A 26,771-nucleotide genomic window follows, 5' to 3' on the forward strand; every position below is an offset into this window, starting at 1 on the left:
AATGTATATCAGAAGAACACAGAACATGTGATCCCTCTGGGTCTGCAGCTGTCACGGCAAACTCTCTTTGACATGTATAACGTTTCATTCCTACATCTACATTTCAAGAGTTTACTTCTTGTAGTAGAAAAGATTCATTCATCTGCTGACACGTCTCTTCTAATTACAAGCGTGCTGATCAATTGCCACTAATGATAACAAGTGTTTCAACGTCAATGTTGAGATGAGCAAAGGAGTAAAAAGTCAGTTTGCAACAGTCTGAAAAGCACCAGCAGCAATCAAATGTAAAAACACCTTAAAATACCTGGTGGACGTCAGGGAATTGCACTACAGACACATGTGGTGTCCAGGTGTGGGTAATGTTTTTATGGAGAGTAAACTAACAGGTAATCACCATGTTGTGAGCTTAAAGCTGAGGCTGAACACTGATCTGGGACATGTTAATGAGGGGCAATGCTTCATGCCCATCGTGCTTCAGAGAGGACCATGAGAACACCATGGCTGTGTTTGTTTTTTCTTTTTAAGTTTTGAAAGCCCCTTAACTACAAATCTACATTTTTGCCAACCATTCTGGTACGATTCCAGATTTTTGTTTTTTTGCCATTTTTTATGCATGGTCTGACATTACATTTCTTCCTCACCCACCAATGTGGAACATTTTACCAGCCATTTATGTTTGTACCACCTCTGAAATCTATGTAGAAACACCTTAGAATTGTAAGCACTGGGCCAGTGGTAGTGACAGTAGAATTACTGAATATATCATGTTACCATAATCCCTGACTACTTATAACTTAACAACTGCTTTTAAAAAATATCTCTTAATATCTCATCTGACTGCCATGGCAGCAGGTGACCTGAATTTTTTACTTTCCGCAGCCAACATTATTACCTTGTATTTGGCAGGTGCTAATTTCATAATGGGTTACACAACTCAAGCACATTTCAAGCACAAGCTTTAACATCTTACAAAAACTAATCCACACCAATGGATGCCTGGAGCCGTAAATAAAAATATGACGTGATATAAAATGTATGTCAAGTATAGATGATTTGTGGTGAAAAGGCTTATAAAATAACACTGCTGTGGTCCTTTAGGGCAGTAAGCCCCTGTGTACTACTGTTCTATTGTTCTATCTAAAACTGGCAGTATAACCATTAGCATGATTACTTTTTAGTTAAATCTGCAGGGAGCTGCCTGTAGCAGAATACCTGGCAAAGCTACTGCATCTACATCTGGCAGAGACAGATGAGGAGGGAGGAGGAGGAGGGTCCGGACTGACCCTAATTACTTCAAAATGAGGTAATTGTTGCAGGATTGACCTTCTGTTCCTATAATTACGGTATGCAAACAAACTTCAGAGGCCAAATCCTTGAGAATAATTATTATTCTCATGAAAAATAGGCCTTTTGGGAGAAACACTTGCGTGTAATTGTGCTCTACATTTCAGAGAAAATATGTTGACATGACAAGTGAAAATATTTAGGGGGAAAAGAAAGAAAGTAACACGCATGGATATGTGGCAAAAAAAAACATCTGAGCAGACGGGACCACAATGTAACGTACCAGGTCGTGCGGGGCAAAAAGGAGCACGGAAAACGTGCACGGGGGGTTTTGGCTCCCAGGGGACACATCTACTTTTGACCCACTGACAGCGAAGGCCGGGTCCGGCAGCAGCACACAAAGCTGAGTTAGAAAAGGCCTGGCAGGACGGAGGCGTGTAGGCCAGCACATCATTTAGAAGAAGGCCCGAAAAACCTCCAAAGATGTACATGGAGCTGAAGAAGATACAGAGAGGATTACAGAATTACGAGGGCACAAGAAATCTGTATGTACAGCTGTGGAAAGAAGCGACATAGCAAAAGTTACAGCATGATAGAACTAATCTTAAAGAAACAAGAAATGCCTGCAGAGATGAAGACAGATGAAAAAATGTTAAGCAAGCAGGAGAACCTTTCAAAAATTTCGAAAGGTTCTCCCCTTTGGTTTGGGGGGGTGGGGGGTGGGGGGGAGTGGTTTGAAGCTGGCCTTTTGAAGTTCAAAGCTGACATTTTGTGCTCAAAGCTGACTTTTTGGTGGGTAAATGGTGTTAAAGGGTCAGACCATCACTATATTTCTGGGCTTGGCAATAAGTCGCTCTGCATCGTGATGGAATGGATCAAAGGGGGATTTTACCTTCTTATAAAATGTCCTGTTCTATTTGATTCCAAGGGACTGATGTTCATTGATGATGTTTAAGAGAAAATACATTTCTGTTATCAGACTGAGAAACCTATAAGTGATATCAGGTCATCTACGTTTGGTCAGTTAGAATAAATGGCAACTAGAGAACATTGGCTGAGGAATACAGGGTGGCATTACCCAGAGCAAACCTTTGCTGCTCACAATAGTCTTTTCTCTGTGTCATCAGAAAGAAATAATCTTCTTATTTGGACATTAATTAATTCTTACCAGTTTCTCCTAAACCTCCCTTTTAGGAGACAAATAAGGAGCAAAAGAATAAGTCAATCTAAGACCAATAAGAAGAAAGCTGAGACTTGAATTTGATCTCTGAGACAAATTTGTGATATTGTGTTGGCTCATCTGTTAGCCAAATCAAGTTTTCATTTGGATCTTACTTTTATCTCAAGAGCTGATTATTTCAGACGAGTAAAGATCAGTGCAGTGGCAGAAAAAAAAGATCATTTTAAGATGTTAAATTAGGATCAGGCTGAGATGAGAGGATATTTCTCAGGAGCTGAGAAGAAGTAAGAAACATGGTCAAACTCTCGTAATGATGTTAAATTGAGCTCAGTTTTGTCTAAGAGTAATACGCTGGCCAAGGAAGACATCTTATTTTGGACCTTTTTCCTTTCCTCTGGGTGATAACAGCTGTTTCCTTATATTCCTTTTTTAGCATGAAAATGGCTGGAGAATACAGCAATTTACACACACATTGAGATCCTTATAGAAGCCACAGCACAAGGATGGAGAGTTTGGACTGACCAACTTTTCTGTGTGACTGAAGCTACGGCAAAATACAGACGTACAGATTCCAATATGTGATCGGTATAAATAGAGTCCTCAAGGTAAGAAAGAGAGACATAGTGTGTCTATACATAGAAGGTGTTAACAAAGTTATTGAGAGAGTGAAGCAGACATGTAGACAAGAGGTGATGTGGCAGAGATGTGGCTCAGGTTTCCAAACTGAGAGCTTCAGAGAAGCAAGCAGAGGGAGAAGTGACGAGTGGAGTGTACACTGAAACTAAATATAACACTGAGATAAAAAGATCAGCCCATCTACACAACAAAACCGCAATCTGCGAAAGGGAAAGCAGAGTGGAAAGTCGACTCTCAGTGCTTCCAAAACTTAGAGGACACTGCAGGAAGACATCAAGGAAATGTAAAAATCTACCAAGCAGGAATCCAACACGAATAGGTGTGTTTTATTTATATGGATGTAATTGAGTGGTTCAGTTTTTTTTATTTAGCAGTATTAGCCAGATTTCAGCATCAGTGTTAGCTGAAATGTCCTTCAGCAAGGCAGCAAATCAAATTCAGAGGCGCCACTCAGGTGTACTCAGGTATCCTACAGAGGGGAGAAGTGTTCCAAAAAGGTATTTCCGAGATGGAGCTTAGCAGTGATGAAGGAAAGTAGTACTTCATTAATTAGTATGGAAGGACAGAGCTCACCCATTGCTAACCACTGCAGAATGTCCAAAGCGGTTGGCGTCCCGGTGCAGCCCTGGTCTGGGGAGGACGGTCCATTCATCACAAGCTGAAGAAATAACACACACATACACAAACAGCTTAATACAATATTTTGGTTTTATGCGCTTCTGAATGTGCGCGTCTGTGTATGAAATGAGAAACCGAGACAAGAACAAACAGTGAGAAAGAGGATCGTATGCAGCTTCTCTGACCGCAGCAAAATGCTTTTATCAACCATCTATTTATTCAGTGAGTGGTGGTACACCCTGCGGTGTTCCAACATAAGGAAATAACAGACGAAGCAGAGGTGAGTCAACGGTTTTTGGTCTGTTATTGTATTCAAGGTGCCTATACCGCTGCAACTGATCATAGAAATTAAAACAAGTCTACTAAAAATCACCAATTTAAATGTTTTGTCTATTGTAGTTTCATGGACTAATGAATAAAGGGTCAGTTAGTTCAGAAAATAATTAGAATTCACTAAAGTATTAGAACTACTGTATACTTTACCAATTTTTGACATTTTACATCCTTGCCAATCACTTCACTAAGTACTGAATAAAAATGAAATCTTCAATCCGATTTTCAGCAGTTACAAAGGTATGCAAATTGTGTTCCTTCTTTAATGGCGTACAGTGTGTTAAGACCATACTGTTGAATATAAGAACAGTAATATAATAATCAGTGTGATTCAGCCCTTACTCATTGACAACAACTGCAGCTACATATTATAGCCACATGTAAGAGGACACCCAAACACTACGCCTGTACAACATGTGATTTTTTCATCATGTCATTTTAAAAATATGGACCTTAATGTGCTTCTAGGATTTCCTAAAACTGGAAATAAGGCCCCACAAAACCACAAAAAACAGCTCCAGATGAAAAACACACGTATGCTGTTTGATACAATTTTCATCTTCTTATTTTACATCTTATTTTCATGCAATTGCCAGAGTTGGGAAGCACATTTTTTCGGAATAAGGAGTGCCTAACCTACTGCTTGTGAGAGGAAAGAACAGAGGAGGGTGACCTACAGCTCAACCACAAACCCCCTAATTTCATCACGAGGAACAAGAACTCATTATCTTAACCTTTTCATATTAAATAATGGTGATATGGAGAAGATAGGGAAGATAATCTGGGAGATGACTTCATAAAACACTTTAAAGTGCCAAATATCATCATAAAGTCTCTCTCCCTCTCTCTCTCCCTCTTTCTCTCGTTATCATTGGAGCTATCAGCTCTGTGTATTTTACTATTTGGATTTTACAACTCTGAGGTTTTAATGACCCCTACGTGCTCCCATTACATTAATGTGGTGTGCGTGTGTGTGTGAGTTGCGGTGTGTTATTGTAAATGTGCCATTTAGCCAGATGAGCCTTCCCTGAATGTAAACGGAGAGCCGGTTGAGTTGGGGACTCGGGGACGCCAGGTTGCTAATGACCTCGTTAAGCGGTGTGCTAATTGGGAGTGCTTGTTTAAGAGTGAGGGATGCGGCAGAGGGCGTGGGGAGAGGATAGAAGGAGGGAGGAGGGTCATTCTAATCAGCACCAAGAGCAATGAGTTCATCAGTAGCAAGGGTTAAAGGTCAGTCGTATTAACATGAAAACTGGAGTGACATTGATACAATAAAGCAGAACTAAAGCCTGGTGATACTGCAGCTGGTGGGAAATGTATGAACAGGGGCATTTTGTTCCCTCAGTCCTGCTGTTCAGACTGTCCTTCTCCAAGATTGGTAGACCATGAGCTAACAAATGTCCTAACCATGATCTTAAATATGAGATATTCCTATTTTTGTTGTTAAAAATGATGGATAATTTGCAGAGAATTGTTAAAAAAAAATAGTTTGATATTTTGACACTTTCTTTGCAAAGCCGGGATCACAGGCTTCTGGCTGGACAGCAGCTTCATATTTAATGAGCAGACATGAAGACAGTGTTTTTTCTTTTTTTTTTTTTTTTTATGTATGTATGTCTGTATATGTTGAATAATTCCTTTAATCAGGTTTGTTCTGCAGCCAGATAGCCCCAAAAAATAGCATTTAAATTGACACTCCAACAACCTAGAATTCACATCTAATGCTGATGTCCGAAGCCAAAGCAGGATGCATTATTGACAGATTTTTATACATCGTGCAGATAAAAGAAGTAGGCATGGGGCGGTGGGGAGGATAAGCCAATTAGGGCAGCAAACGCGGTTGAAAAAGCTGCTGTTTGTAAGTCCTCACATTAGAGACATGCGTCGACGTGTCAGCTCTGTGCAAAGAAAACCATGGGTGCCGGTGTTTTGATGTGTGTCATAAGTCACCAATATGACTGCAGAGGATTCATTTATTCATGTCACTGTTTGCACTGCATCCCAACAAGAGCAAGTGCAACGATGTCACAAACAGCTGTTAATACAGAGATATAAACGTCGAACAAATTTCAGACTTTTTCTCAGACCTGATAATTTATACTGAACAAAGTCAGCCTTCAAAAGTTGAGCGCCACAATATTAACAAATGTTGAATTCTATAATGAGGTTGTTAACAAAGTAAGTCGGGGATAAGCCCCTTGATAAAAATAAAAAAAAAACCTGCTAGAGAGATGCTATTAACATTAGACATTTTCAAGTCAGTCTGGAGATTAGAATGAGTCATAACCTTGTGGAATCTATTTCCAGATCTTGCACAATGGTTGTGTTTTCTCAGCTGTATCGAAGGGCCACCTCTGCTTAGTGCTTACTGCTTAGTCGTGGTAGGGGCTCCATATGCGTGACACAAATAACTGTCACACATAAAAGTTTAAATATTTTTCACTTCAGGTGCTTGAGACTGAAGTCTAAGATGCGCTAAAATATGCTTCACTACTGCTGTGAAGTCACACTACTGTGTTGTTAACCTTGGAAACAGTCCCGGTTCTCTTAAGTGTGGAGGCAGGAGACTGTTTATCCCCTTTTTTGAGCTGAGGAGCTTTTAAATGGTCGGAGGAGCATTTTACGTTCTGTATTTTGACTCAAACATGTTCAGGTTTTCAGACTGCTTCTTTTTAGACCCAGTAGCTCTAACTTTCATGGCTTGTAGCCAGAATACATCGTACGTTTTCAGATTGTTTTTAAGCAATTGGAGTATTATAAACTCTTGCTATGTAAATGCTTCAAGACTATTTAGAAAATCATTCTGGGAGACAAAATTCACACACAAAAAAATGTAAGCAATCAGTTGAAATAATGACTGAGGGAGTAATACAATTTAAGAAAATTGTTGCCTTGCTTTAATTTAATTTCCCACAACCACAATATGCCCTTAACCTGAACCGTGCTGTTTTCATGAGCAGATCTTCTGCAAGGAAATACTTTTTGAAACACTGATGTTGTCACTGAACAAGTGAGGGCTTCGCAGGATCATCTAATATTAACATTCTGTCTGGCAACAGATTATGTGCCCCGTAGTTAACTGGGTGATGACAACCCCCTGCTGCAAAAGAAAGTGAAAAAATGTTTACATTGACATCCAGCATAAAGCTTTCACGAGGTCTCATTAGAACAAGGCACTGGCACTTTCTGTGACAGCATGTAAAGCAGCTAAGCAGTGTTAGTGCTTGTTAAATGTGACATGTTAAATACTTGTTTGTTAAAGCTGCTGGTGGCAGAAATCTGGAAAAAAAAAAAAAAGCCAAGGGCCCCTTCTCTGCCCTGAGGAACTGTGATGCCAATGTTGTTACACTGTGTAGCCGCAGCTATATGAGACTCACTGTCCTGCTTTCTTTGCTTTCTTGTGGACATGTAAAGCTCTTTGATATGATATACTGTGATTCGAGGCTCTAACATTAGCTAGCATTAGCTACATAAACATGAAATGGAATTAGCCGCAGACTTAGCTATGGTTGGCTAAATTATTAGCAAGATTCAACATGGCCAGTCTTCACCAGCTTTGATGGTACATCTAGGCGCACAACCTTACAGACTTCTGCAACATATTTAGATATTACAGGACAATAAATTATAGCAGCTTCATCGCTCTATCTCCCTCTCTGAATTACTTTGCAGATATTGCATTAATTGGCAGCCTCTCTGTTTAATAAGCACGTTTTCCTTGGTTTGGGTTGCTTTGCAGTGCAGGCAGTTGTTCCAATGCTGGAATAGAAACTTTTTCGGCTGGACTGTCATCCCTTGAATCAGGCTTTCACCTGCGTCTGAAGGGAAATGCATGTGCTTCTGTGTTTGCAGACTCGCCAATAAGAATGTTCTCATTCTGAGAGGAGCTATGATTAGCTAAAGTCTCCCGTTACGGACTAGATCTCCTACAGCCTGAAAACAGATCCAACAGGTGGTGAAGAAGTCTAATTTTCTCTCAGACCACTTTGAATTAGAACACGATGATGGGTTATTATGGAACTTTTGCCAATTACACCATAAAAATTGCCTACTTAAGCTTAAAATGTAAAAACATGCAGCTTTGGAGTTCTGATGTCATGTGAATCAAGAGTCTTATTAGGATTGTAAAGACTCCAACCACAGCACCTCTTCAAAGGAAAAGGAAAAGGTTCCAGCTTCAGCAACTTTTGATCTCATCTTCTGCCCGCTCTGGGCACACACGCCTTAGCCAACCGCCCTGAGATCGATTCTGCCAAATTGTCCACCAAAAACCTGCAGGCTCAACAGATACTAGATACTTATCAGCCGTGACACACACACATACACACATCGACACGGATTTTTAATTTCCTCTCAGGATATGAGAAAATCTGTGTTAATAATGCATGGTGGGACAGAGAGAGAAATCATGAGTCCAGATCGAAGCAGGCAGGCGGACCGGGCTGATTGACAGTTTGATCTGATCTGCACTAATGGAGAACTTGATGAAGAAGGGCGGGAGGAGGAGGAGGAGGCGGTTTGAACGGCAGCCACTGTCTGCTCTTCCAATATATCACGGCTCCCAACATCTTCCAAACAAACTCCCAGCCTGCCCAAGGCTTTTCAGTGGGCTGTGCCATGTGTGTGTGTGTGTGTCAGGTGTGTGTTTGTGAGTAGCAGACAGTGTGTGGGTGTGTGCCTGTGGTGTGTCAAGTTGGAGAGGACCGCGTTTTTAATCAGAGTTCATTTTCTCCCCCAAATCTAATTAGAAGTGTGAGGGTGGCATGGTTGAGGGGAGGATGGGAGAGGGGGGGAGGGAGAGCTGGAGGGGGAGAGGGAGAATTAAATCCAAATGAAAAGTGCCTTCCGTGTCGACCTGAATCTAATGTGTGGCAGCAGAAGAGCAGGAGAAGCTAATAACAGCGTGTCGCCCCTCCAAGGTTAGCACGGAAAAACAAAAACAAATTAGCGCTCGAAACCCCTCCACTCGCAGCGAGCGCGGAGGCTGGGGAGGGGGGGGGGTGAAGAGAAACAAGGGACGGAGAGAAGTGACTTCCACAGGTGGAACAATTCATTATCTCCTGCTGAGACAAGAGCAAATAAGGAGAGAAGAGGAGAGGAAAGGAGTAGAAAAGTTGGTGGACAAACAGCAAAAAATGTCATTCTACAGAGAACAGATTGTGTAACGTAGAAACATCTGAAATAAGGCTTTATTTTGGGGTACTTTGGGCTGGCTGAAATATGGCTACTTGTGGTATTAGAACTTGTTATTAGAATATTTTTTAACTTGATGTAATAATGAAACTTCAAATGTGCAGTTCACCAACAAAAACTTTCTTCTGAGAGAGTGAACTGTAAGCTTAAATTGAACAAATGAAGAATAACCTTCCGTCTACAATCAAAATGTTTTTGTGTGTTACCAAGTGGTTCTGTAGAATTTAAAAATAACATAATTTAGAATTTCCAAGAAATGTTGTTAGTTATTAAAATACATTTGCAAAATACTTAATTTCTAGAAAGGTTGGAAATAAAATGATTTGTGAGACAAAGCATTGCCAAATTTGAAAGTACCAAGTCTGGTCACAGGAGACGCGGCTCGTTCCTGTTTCCTAACAAGAGCCGACGTTGGTTTCTCTTATCACACCCTTACCTTCACCAGGTGGATATCACTTTAACCACAGCAACAAAGGGAGCCTAACCTTAAGAAAGAATTTTTTTTAAACCCAAACCACAATGTTGATCCAACCTTAACAAAGCCGCTTTTGGCCCTAAACCTAGCCAAACATTACTTTGGGTGGTAGGCACTGACAAATCATACTGCCCTGCTGGTTGGGGAGTAAGATTGAAAAAATCTGTTGTGTGTGATTTCAGAATGTAGTCACCAGCACTGCATTTTGTACATATACACCATACTGTATTAGCTAACCATGTAAAAATGGACAGGGAGTTGAATATTATATATTTATACAGTATATTTCTATGTAGGGCCAATGCCCCTTCCTAAATGTTTTTAACACACCTGCTACTGTAGCATCTTCCTTACTCCAACTTAGGAAACCTCCCTTCATTTACTTTCTCTTTATTTTTCTCTTTCAGCCATCACTGCTCTCCCTCCTGTGTCTATCTAGTGAGTTAGAGAGGTGGCTAGTGAACAATAAAGTTGCAGATCTGCAGACATGAGCAGTAATGAATAAATGATGATACTTATAAAGACAGGGTTGTGTTTGCGCGGAGTTGAGGGACGCGTAAATACGCACATTTATTGCGAGTGTTGATGGGGTGAAAAAAAAAAAAAAAAAGGCATTCAGCACTACGGTGCTGCTCCAAGACAGGCCCACTCTGTAAACAAATGCTTTATCGTTTATTACCTTTACTTTTTCCTTTTATTCACAAGCTTATTATCTGCTTTATCCTGGCATACCTTTATTGTCTTCAGGTAATTCACTTCCACAGTCATCATTGCTTCCTTTTCTCTCCCTAAATCCCTCCTTCATTTACTCTTTATTTCTCTCCCGCTCTGTGTATATCCCCCTCTCCTTTCTCAGTGCTCGGCTCTCTTATTTCATCCTCTTCCTCACATTCACAGCTTTATCTCACCAATATCCTCCCTCGTATTTTTGCCTTTACTTTCTAATTTGCAGCAGAGATTGACAAGAAAGATGAAAACAAGAAGAAGAGGGCAGATGGAACTATATAGATTAGAGGATGATGCTAGAAATACAAAATCTCAATTTTGTTTGAGGAAAAATTCATCTCATTTTAAATTAAGTCTGTCCTGAAAAACAATGGAAAAGTCCAACAGAAAAGCTTCAGGTGACACCTTCATAAGGCTGGTTTTGTCTAAGCTGAAGGTCCTCACGGGTACAAAATCCAGGACCCAATCCAAAACAGACCCACGGGACACCTACCCAAGTGTAGTTTTAAAAAAAGGAGACCAATCATAAAAACAGTGAGACTCGGTCCAAAGTAGAACTAAAGACAATTAGACCTGATCCCAAATGTGTTCGACCTAAAAAGACCATTACAGAGAGTGAGTGTCAGCACTGGCAGCAATAACTAGCTGTCAGTATCGAAAAGAGCAGAAATCCATGTGATTGTCTCCACATTGTTAAAGCTCATACTCATCATCTTGCCTCAAAAAAACAAAAAAAAATGTCCTGCAACTATTATGGCACGGCACGTGATCTGAGCTGACGGAGTCCTCTTTCATCCCCTCGGCTATTAGACGTACTGAAACCCAGACTAGGGACCAGTGGTAGATACAGAAGAGCTAAACGGACTGATTATAATTTGGAGCCAGCCAAACTTGCAATAGGAAGTTGTTAGTAGGAAATGAGAGGACCTGTGAAGTCCAACAGCCGGGATTTAGCTGAGAATGTTAACAACAGACAGACGCAGCGAATGCTCACATTTGAGAGGCTGAAAATGGAGAAATGTTTGACATTTTTGCATTATAAATTATTTCTGTGTCAATTAACTAATGGATTAATCAACTAATTGTTTCAGCACCGAAGGACAACCTGTCCAACCATTAGTAATCTCGATGAAAGGACACGTGCATGTGAATGCAGAGTCTGTAGTCAAACGACAAGATTTGACCAACACACAAAAGGAGTCAGTCTTGGCCCCCGGATATCCGCTGGTTACACCCAAGAGGCTAAAGTGTTAGCAGACAATAGCCTGTGGGTGAACCATTCAACCTGCCACCTCAACATACAGTTATAGGATACAATTAATTGTTCACCATAGTGTTACAAGGACATGGTGGCAGCTTTGCCCTCTGAGCCACCAGCACGCTTCTGCCGCCTTCTTGTTGTCCTATAAAGACATCTGCCATCTTTCTTCTTTTGTTCACTCTCCAGCATAAAGCACCTTTCTCATGCATGTATACCATCTTTCATTTCCCCCCCCCCCTCTGCCTGTCTTCATCCTGTTAATCTCTCTGCTCCCTGTTGTTTCTCTCACGCGAGGAGCTCGTGTAATCCCTCTTTTCCTCTCCCAGAGCTTCCTTCATCGCTCCATTTCTCTGTCCATGTCAAGGGGGGTGGAAACATTCTCGTGCCATCTGGCCTATGGTGCGACTGGGTAGCCTGTAATGTGATCCTTAATCATCCATACCCTCTCAGTCTCTACCTATACCGCAGTCTCTGCATCCTAACACATTCCTATTTTCTTCCTCGCAGACTCTCCTGTCCGTAAGATTATTTTTCCCTTAATGCATTTTGGTTCTGTTACTGTGACTTTCTCTCTTCCTCTTTCCCTCTCCTCAAATGCTGCTGCTGCGCAACTCCAGAAAATCTGTAGTGTGGAAACAACATTTGTATGGATGCATTTCCACATATGACTAAAAAGAACAAATAGAGAATACATTTTCTTGAATGGGCATCACGAGTAGAACATTCACTTCATATAAACAATAGGCCCTCAATTATTCTGACAACCAAACACAGTATGTAACGTGGCAAATATGGTGAATATATTGGATACATATTTCATGTAATCGCATATAATTGAGAATGTAGAACCCAAGACCTAATCATGTAGCAAATATAATATGGTGCATCTGCAAAAATAAAACTTACTACATTGTGGCATTCAATTGTGAAATCACCAACAACGGAGGGTAACAAGGTGAAGTGGAGTCACAAGATCAGCTGCGTCACAAAGAGAGAGAGTCGGTCTAAGGGGGATAGTGTGAAGCATTTGTCTTTTGAAATGAGCTCGCATAGATACCATCCCGATCACGCACTGGCAGGTACGGCGAACTAAGTGAAAGGACCCAGTTTACAGCCCTCAGGCAGACTGGGTTAAGTCCTTGAGAGCAGTGTCAATATGAGCAGATAAAGCTATATGTGGCATAATATCTGTTACGTCTGCAGCAAAACACAGCATTGGCCTCAGTGTGTGTATTTATTACCTATATCATACGCCATGAAGTCAGCAGAAAAGCACTTGGCTCCGTTGCTCAGCGATGTGTCATTGTGAGTGTTTCCCCCGAAAACCAGCACTGTTCCACTCAGCAGCACCGCCGAGTGGAGGTACCGAGCCAAAGCACTCTCCCCGAGGATCAGCCTGCACACACACACACACACACACACACACAAGAAACACAGGAAAACACAGAGTTTAACTCAGCAAGATGAGATATATTAGGAAAGTGTTAATTTGACAGCTGTGTGTGTGTGTGTGTGTGTGTGTGTGTGTGCATGAGACATGTGCGTCCATGGTGCCATGTTATTGATGGCGTCTGGCGTCTGTGTGACCTGGCCTGTGGTGACTGCCCTTCATACCAACTGTTCTTCCATGGGAGCAGCACACACACACGCAAACGTACAGAAACACTCAACACATACGTTGTGGGAGGTCTCAGTCTGCATGTGTCACCTCTCTGAGGTCAAAGGTCACATATAGGAGACCAACTGTGGTGGCTATCTGTGGCCTCTTCGATTACTGCAGCAAGTCTGACTTTCCACCCCAGACGTTTGATATTTTACAGTTTTTAAAGGAGCAGTCCCCCCCCTAACAGATGAACACACAGGAAAAACTGATCCAGATAATACTGTAATTTGCTAAACTGCTCATCCTTTAGTTTACTCAGTGCTACATGAGAGGTCTAATTAACAATACCTAAAGTAAAAAGATTGTTGTTTTGCAAAAAAAATAAAAATCAATTCATCAATAAGTTCCTACATACATACTCCTACTTTATTTTACTACTACTTTCTACCTACTCTACCTAAGACTTTGGAGGTATGAGTAGTATAGCTATATTGTGGCTGGATGGATGGGTCTACCTGATAAACTGGCAGCTGAGTGGTCACTGTCCTCAAATTACTACGGGTAAAGACAGAAGACATGTTGCAGCGTACCAAAATATGATCAAATAAACAAATTAAGTCTGTAATTATTTGTCACTTTTGATAAATTGATTCCTGACACTAAAATTGGTTTTAAGTACAATCAAAGACAACATCAGATGCAATTTTTCTTCTTTGTTATCCAGTGTAAAGGCACTGTTTTACACATAATCCGCCTGAATTAGTTCAGTTTATTATGTTTAAGGCAACAATTTAAATACAATTGTATGGGTGTTAAGTAAGCCCGGTGACCCATGACATAATGAAGCTTGGCCAGCTGGGAACCGCTGGCCAATATGTAGATGCCATGTACAGGACTCCATCCAACGCTGATGGACTTGTCAGGAGCGTTCTGCTGACAGAGAGGATCTTTACCTTAGGCTGTAGCTGTGTAGAACAGCTGGAACGCTCAGACATTTTTTCAGCCTGGGAACTTCAAATGTCCACCGGCTCAAGTGACACCTGACTCCAACAACAAATTCCATCTGGAAAGTGAGAGCCATGGAGAGACAGCAGATTGCGTGTGTATGTGTGTGTACACGTGAGCATATGTTGGTGTTGGCGCGTGTGTGTGAGTGTGTGTGAGCGAGTGCACGTGTAAACGTTCGCTAAGTGAAGAGGAGAGACTGATAGGGCCGAGCATCCCGTTTCACCCATCCATCTGCCTGGGGTCACCTGAGGTCAGACCTCCTGTCAGATCCTTCTATTCTCACCCTCTTCTTCTGACTCAAGCACGCTCATTCCCCTTCCTTTGTAAGGTTGCCTTCAATGTGACACTTATAACACTATAATAAGAAAATAGCTATTATAATCATCATTATTATCATTTGTTTTTTTTGAATTGCATCAATGCATCCTGGAGGAAAGAATCCTGCGTTCAAAAAGTGCTTCAGTATAAGTAAACAAGTAGGTAAAAATATTTTAGCTTTTTTAGAATGCATCAACATGTCTCAAATGTTATTTGATATGAAAATTGATGAAATAATATTAAAAAAAGATGAAACTAAAGATATTTACTAATGGTGAAATTCTACATGCTCATCTACGGGATGAAAAAAAAAAACGGTAAATGATGTCGAAAAGCAAAAATGTGTTATTTTAATGAGCTCATAATGAATCATCAGTCATTATGATCAGAGATCCATGTAAAAAGTGACCAAGAACAAAATCACCCTCTGGAACGGAAGAGGAAGAGTAGCAAATCATACCTGCACATCTGGTGCAACACCTGCACCACAAAACTGTACTTGGATGCAGCACTAAAAACGTTCACAGTTCAGTGTACAGCGATCCAATATTTGGATTCATGGTAACAGTTTTTTTTTTTTAAACAGACACTAAGTAAATATTTCAGTCGCAGTTCCACACAATAACTGATGCGATTGGCTCCAGGTCCCTGCAACCCTGGACGAGATAACCGGTTCAGAGGATGAAGAATGGATCATACACAATGATGCAGGAAGGTGATGTTGTCAGGTTTCCGTGTTGTTGCAGTGCATCAATGTCTCTTTCACACCAAAATGTTTGCAGAGGATTCAGATACGTAAGTGCAATCATTCTGTGCTCTCACCATGTTTTCGTGTGGATGTGGTACCGGTACATGTGGTCCACCAGGCCATACTTGTTGTTGCTAAGAGCCTTGTATCCCCCGTGGACGAACACGCAGCCACTGGCCTCATCATAAACGCTGCTATGGCCGTAACCTCCCTGGACCACTGCACCTCCAGCAGACACAACCTGCCACGAGTTAGACCCTGAGGCAAAGAGAGGAGAGAGAGAGAGAGAGAGGTCTGATTAATGCAGCACACTCATGCAGGAAGATCAAAGCTGATCACTTAAAAGATCACTTAAAAAGTTTTTGATGCTTTGGCAAGTTTTGCTTTTCACATTTCATGCCAAAAAGCACTTTTAATTCTGGAGGTGAGATACACGCAGAGCGAGGGGGAAGAGAAAAGAAGGGGGACGGAGAGAGTGAGCCAAACAGTAAGAGAGGCCAGAGGAAAGGAACGCTGAGTGAGTTTAAAAGCACCCCATTATTAGACCAGTATCACACTGGCATACCTATTAATTCAGGTGCACAGAAAATCTTATTATAAACAGGCAGGGATTACATCATCTGAACATCAAGTCAAGGGAGGAAGCTACTGCCAGGCAAGACAACAACACAATGACATTACGATGGCACTCCGTGATATTAAAAACAATATTTTAAAAAAAACAACAAAGTGCAACTGATGTGGACAATTCAGGCACATTGTCTCAATGATGTTTTAGGCTGTCTTGATGACCCTCTGCAGGATCTGGTCCTTCCTGGTACAGCTACCCCACCACACTGTACATCAGGATACTCTCCACTGAGCATCAGTAAAAGGAGTAAATGAGGTTTTACAGTAAACTCTCTCTCCTCAGCCTCCTCAGGAAGAGGCTGCCTTGCTGTGCCTGTGGGTGTGTATGGCTGCATGGACGTATAAAGAGAATGGCCCAGGAGAAGTCCTCAGTGACGTGCGCCCCCAGGAATTTAAGACTGGATACCCTCTCCATGGCCTCACCATCAATGAATAGCGGGCTAAGAACTGTTCTCCTTGAGACACAACACAATAAACAAACCATTAGAGGGAGGAGGGAGAAAACATGCTGTCACCTGGAACTGTAAACCCCTGAGACTACGGTTAGTGCCGAGAGGAGAGAGAGGGAAAAACTGCAAAAACTGAGACCCTAGAAACTAAAAATCACTTAGACAGAACACTAGTATATTTCTTGTTTCACTTCAAAAGTAATCTGCACCAAGAATCTGCACCTGAATGCACCCATTATTTGTATGTATGTATGACTGTAATTTTACATTCATATTGTCAGAATTCACACTGTGGGTCTTTGTATAAGAGTGAGCTGTGAAAAATTCTAAAAGATTCAGACTCAATATGAGGCCATGTTATGCTCACTAGCTACAGCAGTAATATAGTATAGTATAGGAAACAAGGACGCCAGAAAAAGACACAACAGAAAGAGACAGACACACCGTTTCACTTGGCATCACAGGAACCCAAATTTAAAAGCCTGTATAATGAGATATTTTAAGGAAAAACAAACTCTGATCACAAATTGGTCTTTGAAAGTGGTCACCATAGAAAACAGTGGTGAGGCAGAAGAGGAGAAAGGAGAAGAGTTAAAGATGATCCTATCCCCAATGTGACACAGAGGAAGTGAAGACAGGAGTCCATACTTCTATAGAACTGGGCAAAAAAGTTGTGTCCATTAATAGTAAGGTTAAACAGAACAGGCAAGAGAATATATGTTGACAAGAAATTACAGTACAAAAATGCAATGCAGAATTTTATGTATAGAAGGCATTTAGAAAACTGTCTCCACTACATAGTTTAGGTCAGGGGTGTCCAAACTTTTTTCACTTAGGGCCACATACAGTAAAACATACAAAGGGCTGGGCCACTCACTAGAAGTGAGCTATATTGCTAACTTTAATCCACTAGAGGTGACGTATATCGCCTCACCTCTAGTGGATTAAAGTTGGCAAAATCAGTCAAATGTAGGTAAATTCTGCTTGATAACTGAATATGATTCAAGAAAAACAAAAATAAAACAGCCTTTCCATTAGTGGGCTTCAGGTGATCAGTGAGATCCACTAAACATGCCGACCAGAGAGGGTCACTGAGCTCATGAAGAGGTCCTTCCCTCTTCAAAACTGCTCGATTTCTGATCTCAGGGAATAAAACAGCCACGACTTAGCCAGCGCACATGAGAATGGTAGAGCACCCCCCCACCCCCCCACCCCCCCTCCAGCTTCAAAAACATCCTCACTCGTCATTAGTTATTAGCTGTGCTCTCATCGCACACCGCGTCTGAAACTTTCTACACTCACTTGCTCTCTTACGTTTCTTTAATTCTGCCATTTTGGGTCACCTGTAGCAACTTTCTTCTTCGATTACTCATTTTATAGAGAAGCTGCCTCGTTCAAGACAGTTACTCCACCTAGTGGTGAGACTAAGAAGTACAATACAGTCCAGCGCGGGTTCCATGTGTGGGCCGTATTCCAATACATTTTTAGAATTTCCTGCGGGCCAATGAAAGTTGGACCACGGGCCGGAGTTTGGACACCGCTGGTTTAGGTGAACAAACTGCCTTCTGCTACAGCCCACTCTTCTCCTCACCAAGTTTTAAGTCTCCTACACAGTTGTTTCTGTTTCAGCTATGACTGTATTTCAACCTACATATGAAATTACTGGTCATTAGCACCTGTTTGGTAAAACTGGTTAATCATACATCGACTATGATCCTACAAAATCCTGAGCCCGGAATAATTGATGCTGTTTTGAAGGCAAAGGGACGTAACGCCAAATATTGATTTGATTTAGATTTTTCACACAGGTTCACTCAATCGACAATTTTTTTTAAATTATATTTCGATTACATTTCATATTTTTGAAAGCATTCTTACTTTACAGCATTTCCTCACACATGGCACTTTTGCACAATACTGTATATATCGGTACTGGCCACATAAAATCATGTAGCGGTCTGGCTCTGCTGCTTTGGGGACACATTTTGTGATGAAAACATCACGCCAAGAAAGCTTCACTGAACTGTATTGAACTGAGAAATTAAAGAGAAAAGGCAAGAAAAAAATAGTCAGCAGAACACAGGCCGAGAGAGAAAGAAATTTAAAAAAAAAAAAGAAAGAACAAGAGAAACACAGATAGAGAGAGGGGGGCCTATGATGAGAAGACAAGAAAGTAGAGGGTCAACTCTTATCTCATCTCAAGCAGCTAATTGCTGCGAACCTGCCTCTCTGAGTGGTCATTAAATCCTTTTACCTCATATTTTACACTTCACTTCTACTCCCCTATGTTCACTTCCAGGTTGCACTGACTCTTAGTCGCTCGCTCTGAAGCCTAATGATGCTCGGTGCAGACTCCTGCTGTGACATTGTCAGAGAGAGAGGGGAGGGAGGAAGAGATAGTGGTGGATAAAGATGAAAGTGATAGACAGAGGAGGAGGGGGTGGGGGGAGGGGGAGGGGGAGGAAGGGAAAGGTGAGGGAGAGGAGCAGGACATGACGGCGACCGAGGAGGAGCGATGACAGAGGGGGGTCACAACAGAGGCCCAGCAGATGAAATGAAAAGACGGAGGAGGCGAAGAAGGGGGGGGGGACGTGATCAGGGGACGAGAGAGTGTAGAAGAAAGGAGGGAAGAAGGGATGAGAAACAGAGAGAGAAAGAAAAAAAAAAAACAGATGACAGGAAGGTAGGTATGAGAGTGAGGGAATGTGGAGGATTCATTAATCATTGTCTTCTCCTAGACACTCCGGCCTGGGTGCCACCTCTTCTTAATGACTGCTCTCTCTGTGTTGGGGTGTGTGTGTGTGTGTGTGTGTGTGTGTGTGTGTGTGTGTGTGTGCTTTGTATAGCTGCACGTTTGCCTCTCTGTCTGTGCTGTGTGTCTAATGAAGGTGTGTGTGTGTTTTCCTCTCCAGCTGCTGCTTCACAACACAGTGTGACAGCCCCATCTACCGGCTGAGCAGGGAAACACACACTAAACGTAAAAACACACAAGCGGGAAGACAGCCAACTCCAACCGTCTGTGTGCCGACCGTACCATTCCAAAACCATGGGCATTAATCTGTTGCAATAACAGCCTCCACTCCTCTGGGAAAGTTTTCCACCAGATTATGAAACCTGGCTGCAGGGATTTAATCCCATTCAGCCACAGAGGCATTAGTGAGGGTGGTAATAGGGCTGGTGTGCAGTCAGCGTTCCAGTTCTTCCTCACCAATTGGGAAAGCCATTTGTTTATAGGCCTGGCTTTGTCCTCAGGGGTATTGTCCTGATGAAGCATGAAAGGGCCTTCCCCAAACTGTTGCCACAAAGCTGGCAGCGAACCACTGACAAAAAAACTGATGCTGTAGGATTAAAGGTTTAAAAGTATGTGAACAGGGTATACTAATATAAAACATTCCTTTTTTCAGGAAGTGCAAGACAACACCGAAAATACTTGGACACTGACTGAGTGGCACGTGCAAAATGTGCTACTGCATAAGTAATAAGTTACTGAAACTAAGTTAATCTAAGAGAAAGACAATTAAAAACAGCAGCAAAACTGGAAAAAAAAAAAAAAAAATCAGCTGCAACAATTCTTGCACGAGAACATGAAATGAAAGCATTCGAAATGAGAAGAGCTTTGCTCCACAGCAGGTCTTCACTTTCTCAACCAGAACATTACATCCTCCTGACTCAGGCGCCGTCTGTGACGGTGGCCTCTGCTTTCTGTTAAAACTTTGAAATAGAAAAGCTGCAGAAAATACGGCTCACAGACAAGAAGACGTAGTTCCTTTAATGTGAAGTTTTTGGGGAGAGCCGTTTGAGGTGCAGATCTTCTGATTCACCTGCCTGATATAAGAAGCTGAGGCTGAAACTCCTGGAGCTGCGTGAGCTCTCTCAGGTTTTGGAGGGGGTTGTTTAGATGTAATTCACCAGTCACTTGAACTTGTCGCCTCGCGTCATAGATAATACGTGTGTTCAACATGTAAAGACTGATGTAACATGGTGATGTTAATCACATGACGAGCGCTTTTGTGGTGTTTTCATTGTACACATGCAGCTAAATCTGAAGTGGAAAACTTGCTTTAGTAAACGTCCCTTTCAGCAGCAAAGTGTTGTTATACTGTTAATGTGCAATATAGTGCTTTTTCTAAAAACGGACTGAAGAAGAACAATGATTTAATTGAGGTAAAATCCCAATATGAGTAGTATCCATGACAACCAATTTGCCAAATCCATCCTCAAATTAAGAATACAGATGCAAATAATGACACAAATGATTTTAAAAATACCAATTAGGACCCAGCGTGTGTGTATTGAAATCCAAAGACCTGAATGAAGATTGAACAAGGCCTCTGGACAATGTCAACAGCTTGCCGAGTCTCTGTGTTTGACTTCCATCAATAAAAAGCAAATTAAACAATCAGCAAAGAAAGAAAGAGGAATCGATGACAGCTGAGTCAGCAGGTGCACTTACTGATGTTGTACTCCTGGACCTTGTTGACGTAGCTGTAGACGGGCGAGTAGCCAAAGACGATCAGCATCACGGGCTCACCACCAGCCAGCTGCACCACGTGGGCGGTGTGCCCCTCCAGGGCGTAGGGCGGAGGTGGGACTGGTTGCCGCAGCGACCAGGTGCGTCTGGGGATGTTGAACACCCACATCTCATCCGTCACGTTGGCCGATTTCGCCTCCAGCTTCCCGCCAAACATGAAGATGTCGTCCTACAATGCGGGAAAAACCAGGAGAGAGACGAGTGTGTGATGCTTTTAATGTTTTAGGATTGAGAAAATCTGATGAGTATGAGCCTGATGAGTCTGACGTTTCATCACAGAGTTCTTGATTCGCACATCAGAACAATGTGAAGATGTTTTGTTGTATATGTGAGTGTGCGTGCTGCTGCCAGTGTGCCATAGCTCCACCTGTGGAAAAACCTCCTTGCAGCTGCTGTTCCATCATTAATGGAGAATTAACACCTGAAGCCAACATATTCATTGTGTCTCTCCTGAACACATGTTGTGTATAAATATTTGCCCTGTACCATCTTGATGGCTCAAATAACACCATAAACCCTTTTTTAAAGACCATTATTTATTTTTTTGTCCACTTGGAGGCGGTAGGAAAGTAACTTCATAAAGTTGATATGAAATATTACATATATTATTTCAGAGGATCCCACATTAGTGTCACCTGATGTGGCTGCTATTCTTCCCAGAGTACATTAAAGGAATAGTTTGAAATGTTATTAAATACACTTCCTTCACTTTCTTGCGTGGATCAGAAAATCATTACTCGGTCAGCAGCCTGTTAGCTTAGTAAGAAGAAAGCACTGGTCTGTTTCAGACTAATAACAAAATGTGCCTCCCAGCACCTCTTAAGCTCAATTTTTAACTTGTTTGAAATATTGATAATAGCAGTTTTAGCTCTCTAATGCTAAGCCAACATGATCTAATAAGCTCTTTACTCCTCACCAGTGCAGCCCTGCAGCATGTCATTCAAAAACATCAAGTCGGACAAGGAGTCACCTGAAATATCAGCATGAAGCTGAACGCTGAGAGGTGAAAAGTCAGCAGGCAACAGATGTCTCCGTTACACCCAAAGATCAAAAAATAAAATGTCTGCTTTGTGCTCAAGAGGTTTCCTGAGCAGGTGACAAACTACAGCAACGAAGTGAAGTCATTCCTTTCATCCCACTCGGTGTTTCAAGGAGGGTTTCAAGTTGAAGCTGTACAGTAAACACGGCAAGAATTACAGCTGCGTGCATAAATTCAGACACTCTGACCTCCTCCGGATCAAACCTCAACGTCATCACAGCAGAACAGACACATTCGTCTTTATTCTCCCTCCGTCCTTCTTCCTCACAAAATAAGCATGTGCCCCAGTATTTAGACAGTGACATATCATTTTATGCTCTGACCTATGAGGTGATTGATCTACACGGGACACGTGGATGCTTCTGATGGTCTTATTTCTTCAAAAGATCAAGTAAATTACCGGCCGGTTTTCCAAAAGGATTAACATTTGCTTTTCAGTCTCACTGCGAAAAAAATGTGTCATAGATGTAACGCTTTCTATTTGAGTCATTTGTGGATTATATTTTGAATAATAGTTAATCCATTTATAAAATGTCGCACAGTCAAACAGACACATATTATCAAGCAGACAATTATGTCTTCAAATAGCTTATTGTTTTTTTCACCAATAGCAAAAAACTTAAAAGTATTTTGTAAAAAAAAAAAGAAGAAATAAATGCTAATTAAGTAAAGCTGTCAGAATTTAGAGATCAAACATCGAGCTATCTACTGATACAACAACACAACTCCCACACAGACTACACACACACACACACGCACCTTTTAAAAGGTAGTATGGACTGAGATTGCGTGGTTTCATTGGCTACAGATGTTTTACAGACTGCGTACTGTTGACTTGTGCAGGTGTTTTAAATTATTGAAAATGTTCCGGTGGAGGATATACTGTACTGTACATCCTCCACACCAGACTCTACAACTCAAAACATACATAACAACCATAAAACCAAAACATACCACATTATAGTTATTCAAAATCACAATAATATGTATATTAGTAATACAATATGTAATAATGTTTTGTTTGAGCCACAGATACTGAGCAAGACAGCAGCTCAAAGCTCAAAACATGGTAGGATAAACACTGAATTTTGCAGTTTGATTGTCTAGAGTGTGGCCTGAGTTTAGACTTGTACAAGTGTGTCTATGTGTTTGTGAATGGACGAGTTCGGTGCAAATTACAAACTTGATTGCATTGTATTTCTGTTCACCTGACACGGGCGCACCAAATACACAGCACTGCATCTTCATAATCTACTGCCTCAGACCACTTTTGTCTTTAGCGTCCGTGCGACGTAGCAGCCACAGCTGTATTACCTGGTACAGAGCCAGTGAGTGACCGTATCTGTAGAGAGGGCCGCTGCTGACAGGCACCACATCCCACGTACTAGTCTCTAGGTTGTAGCTGTAGAGAGATACGAGTCAAAAGAGAAACAGAGGGAAAACTTCAACGGTGACGGTCGGAAACATCTGCACTCCAGTTTGCATGATACTTGATATTTGCTGACTGACACCAAAACCTAATTAAGTGTGTCCTTATGATTGGTGCTACAATTTACAGTGTATAGCTATTCAAAAGCTGTTTTCTTGTATGTGCACGAGTTTTGATGGCATAGTTGCACATCAGCCACTGCAGTGGATGCTATTGCATCATCTCATACACTGCTACCCAGTGGGAAGCCTTTGCAAGCGGGGAAAAAAAAAAAAGAAGAGTAAAACCAAGATGGTCGACAGACAGCCAGAAACACCAAGTTGCTCATTTTTTCCCCTTGAAGGTAAGAAAAATATGGTCTCATCAAGTAACATCTAAGGAGTCATGCAATTGCTAAAGTATTGATTTTATATTTTTGGAGGAAATTATGATTAATCACATGTCCACTGAATTGTGCATCATGCATCACTGGCTATATTTCAACTACTGGGTATGTAAATATTTCTTAAAATAAAGTTCAAACCTTGTTTTTCATGCCTAAAGATGAATAAAAACACTGACTGAGGTTATCATAAGTCATGCATGAAAGGGTTGATGGCTCAATTCCATTTAGGTGTGCACATGCAGTAAGCCAGCATGAACAACACCATGGCCTATGACCTGGAGCTCAGTGGGATGCAGCCAAATGTAAATATAAGCCTATACGTTACTACTGTGTTCGCAGACTCAAACAGTCTGCTATGAGAAGGATCTATAATGTTTTTTTTTTTTCTACAGTCGACTTGTCATAATAGGACACGGAGGTGAAACAAACTGAATTAACTAAGGCTCAGTTCCATTAATTGTCCTGGTGAGGAATGCCAGTGAGCAGCAATCACAATATCCTGGTACTGTGTCATCTAACTGGAATGCACTCATTACTAATGTTATAAATTACACCTTTGCTTTGGCTGCTGCGACATGCCAAAATATCTGCTGTGAGAGGCGGCCACTGCCTATCATTACCAAAAGAAATGTCTTGGTGATGTTTTTTTTTTTTTTGGCAGTAAGGTTTCCTCTGAGCTTGATCTAAACCTCTCAGATCACAGCAGACACTTGTAGAGTCAGATTGGTGCCGCTTACTTCAGAACCATGTGGTAGTTGGAGTAGTTGAACGAGTAGCCTCCCACCACCCACATCAGTCCAGAGTGCACCACAGCCTGATGGGACGCCCGACCCAGAGACTGAGCAGATGGTTTGACGCTTGGCAGCATCCAAAAGGCCTCGGTGGAGGGAACAGACAGAAGGCAGTCTGGACCTGAGACAGAGAGAGGGAGGAAAGACAAATTTTATCGAAGTAAAGTCACTTAGTTTAAAATAAGCGGTACTTCAGTATATCTACACCCAGGCTGTATTTTTTATATATCTTGTGTAAATGGCGAATAATGGGTTTTGGAACGAGTCGACCCAAAATATTTTATAAAAATAGGATGCAGGTTTAATTACCAAAAGTTAATCTTTTATTTATTAAAGTCAACTCAACGTGGCCACGAACTTGGTTAAACTACAGCCATCAAAAGACACAGAAACATGATGAGTGATGATCAAAACATGTTATTTAACATTTCTTGTTTTAAAGTGGAAGTATTGGGAAAGGCATTTAACAATTTTACTTTGCCGGCAGTAAAAGTATCAAACTAACTAACTCATTCCATATCAAAAAGGTCAAAGATATTGTGATATGTCACCATTTCATTATTTTATCCTATTAGACACTTGTCTGAAATGTTGTCATGATTAGTGTATAAATCCTTGATTTAAGGCCAAAAATTTTTTTTGTGAGCTCAGTGACCTTTGACCTTTGACCACCAAAATCTAATCAGTTCATCCTCGAGTCCAAGTTGATGTTTGTACTAAAGTCCTTCATGGTTCCTGAGGTTTGCGTTCACGAGAAGGTGACAGATGGATGGATGGGCAGGCAGAAGGACGCTTATCACGTTAAGCATTTTTGTGAAATTTTGTCATAATTAGCAAAGGAATGGAATTAGATAGGGCGAAAAAAATCCATCCATAGTGAGTGTGGTCCGTTGACCTCTCTGCTCCAATGGGGAAGTCAAAGACGCTACAGTCATCTGAGGTTTTCTAATGGGGCAGTAGGGGCAGATTAATGTTTTATCAGATAACAAATGACACAGGGAGAAGAAACGAATAAAAACCATTCATTCAAATCCACTTTTCTTCCAGTGGATAGTGGGAAGAGGAGAAATGAGGCACAGAGGGGGAGAAGAGAAGGACAAATGGCAGAACATGCTCTTTTCATTAACACAAAAACATAGGGGCAGTTGCTATGGTGACCGGCACCTTTATTAGCCCCCGTCTGTGTATGGATGGCTGCTGGGACGCTGCATGACTGACTCATTACCCCACTGACACACACATCTCATGTCTTGACTTTTGGCTTGTTTTATGAATTACTGGTCAGTTATCACATACTGAGGTCTGATTCAGCCCTTTTAAATGTCATTTAAATCTTTACGGCACATTATTAGTGTTACTATGTTAGTTTTAATGTTATTATTGAATCTGTTCTGGGTTTGAAATCGTAAATCAAACAATTCAATTCAACAAATTGATATTTGATTATTGTTTGAAAAGACTAGAAACAAAAAAAAACTGCCCAATATGAGTTTGCTGGGTGAAAATGTAATGTGCACATTTTGAAAATGCACCCAGGTGCAAATAGCCAGACGGGGTTTTGAAAATAACCTGGTTTGGAATAAAATAACAATTCAAATGCACCGACGCCCAGGTGCAAATAGTTTTTTTTAAATGCAACAGAAATAAAACACAAATAACAAACCTGATCTGTGGCTCAGTTTTGCTAGAAAAATACATGTTACAATTATTAATAAACTCAATGACTAACAGGCAAACAACACTAAAAAGATTTCCCTTTATTAAGAAGTAGGGGGACAGATCAGTTGGATGAAAGTACATTGATCAACATCGATCAACACTCAGCTGGAATAACTTTAATAATTTGGTCCGATGTGGGACTGAACAGGGTCTCTGTTTGTCTGCTCACAGAGTGTGTTGCATTTTGATTAATTACTTGAATTAGTGTCCTTTAGACAAATATTAGTACATTTACTTACTGCAGTCACTCTCACAATGCTGGTCACTGTAGTTACTACAACTAAACACACTTAATCTGTTGATATATAAATAATCTGTTTAATTGAAAAGGTTCATCACTTCATTGTTTTTGTTTTTGGGATGATTGTGAGTGTTTACAGTGATTATTTTCCGTGTAAAGGTCTCCAAATGTTAT

At 41.2% G+C, this 26,771-nt stretch overlaps 1 protein-coding gene across 1 annotated transcript in view; it reads right to left on the bottom strand.

Moving 5' to 3' along the window:
• Nucleotides 1–26,771, bottom strand: part of atrnl1a (attractin-like 1a) — a 239,981-nt gene that overhangs the window by 179,264 nt on the left and 33,946 nt on the right. Inside the window, exons 6-12 of the mRNA XM_070840582.1 lie at nt 24,584–24,758; nt 23,347–23,434; nt 20,916–21,162; nt 15,458–15,641; nt 12,948–13,102; nt 3,674–3,758; nt 1,568–1,779 (exon numbers count right to left, since the gene is read on the bottom strand). Of these exons, the coding sequence (XP_070696683.1) occupies nt 1,568–1,779; nt 3,674–3,758; nt 12,948–13,102; nt 15,458–15,641; nt 20,916–21,162; nt 23,347–23,434; nt 24,584–24,758 (1,146 nt within the window). The remainder of the gene's footprint in view (nt 1–1,567; nt 1,780–3,673; nt 3,759–12,947; nt 13,103–15,457; nt 15,642–20,915; nt 21,163–23,346; nt 23,435–24,583; nt 24,759–26,771) is intronic.

This window comes from Pempheris klunzingeri, chromosome 12 (genome assembly GCF_042242105.1).
Source record: "Pempheris klunzingeri isolate RE-2024b chromosome 12, fPemKlu1.hap1, whole genome shotgun sequence".
NCBI classification, from domain to species: Eukaryota; Metazoa; Chordata; class Actinopteri; order Acropomatiformes; family Pempheridae; genus Pempheris; species Pempheris klunzingeri.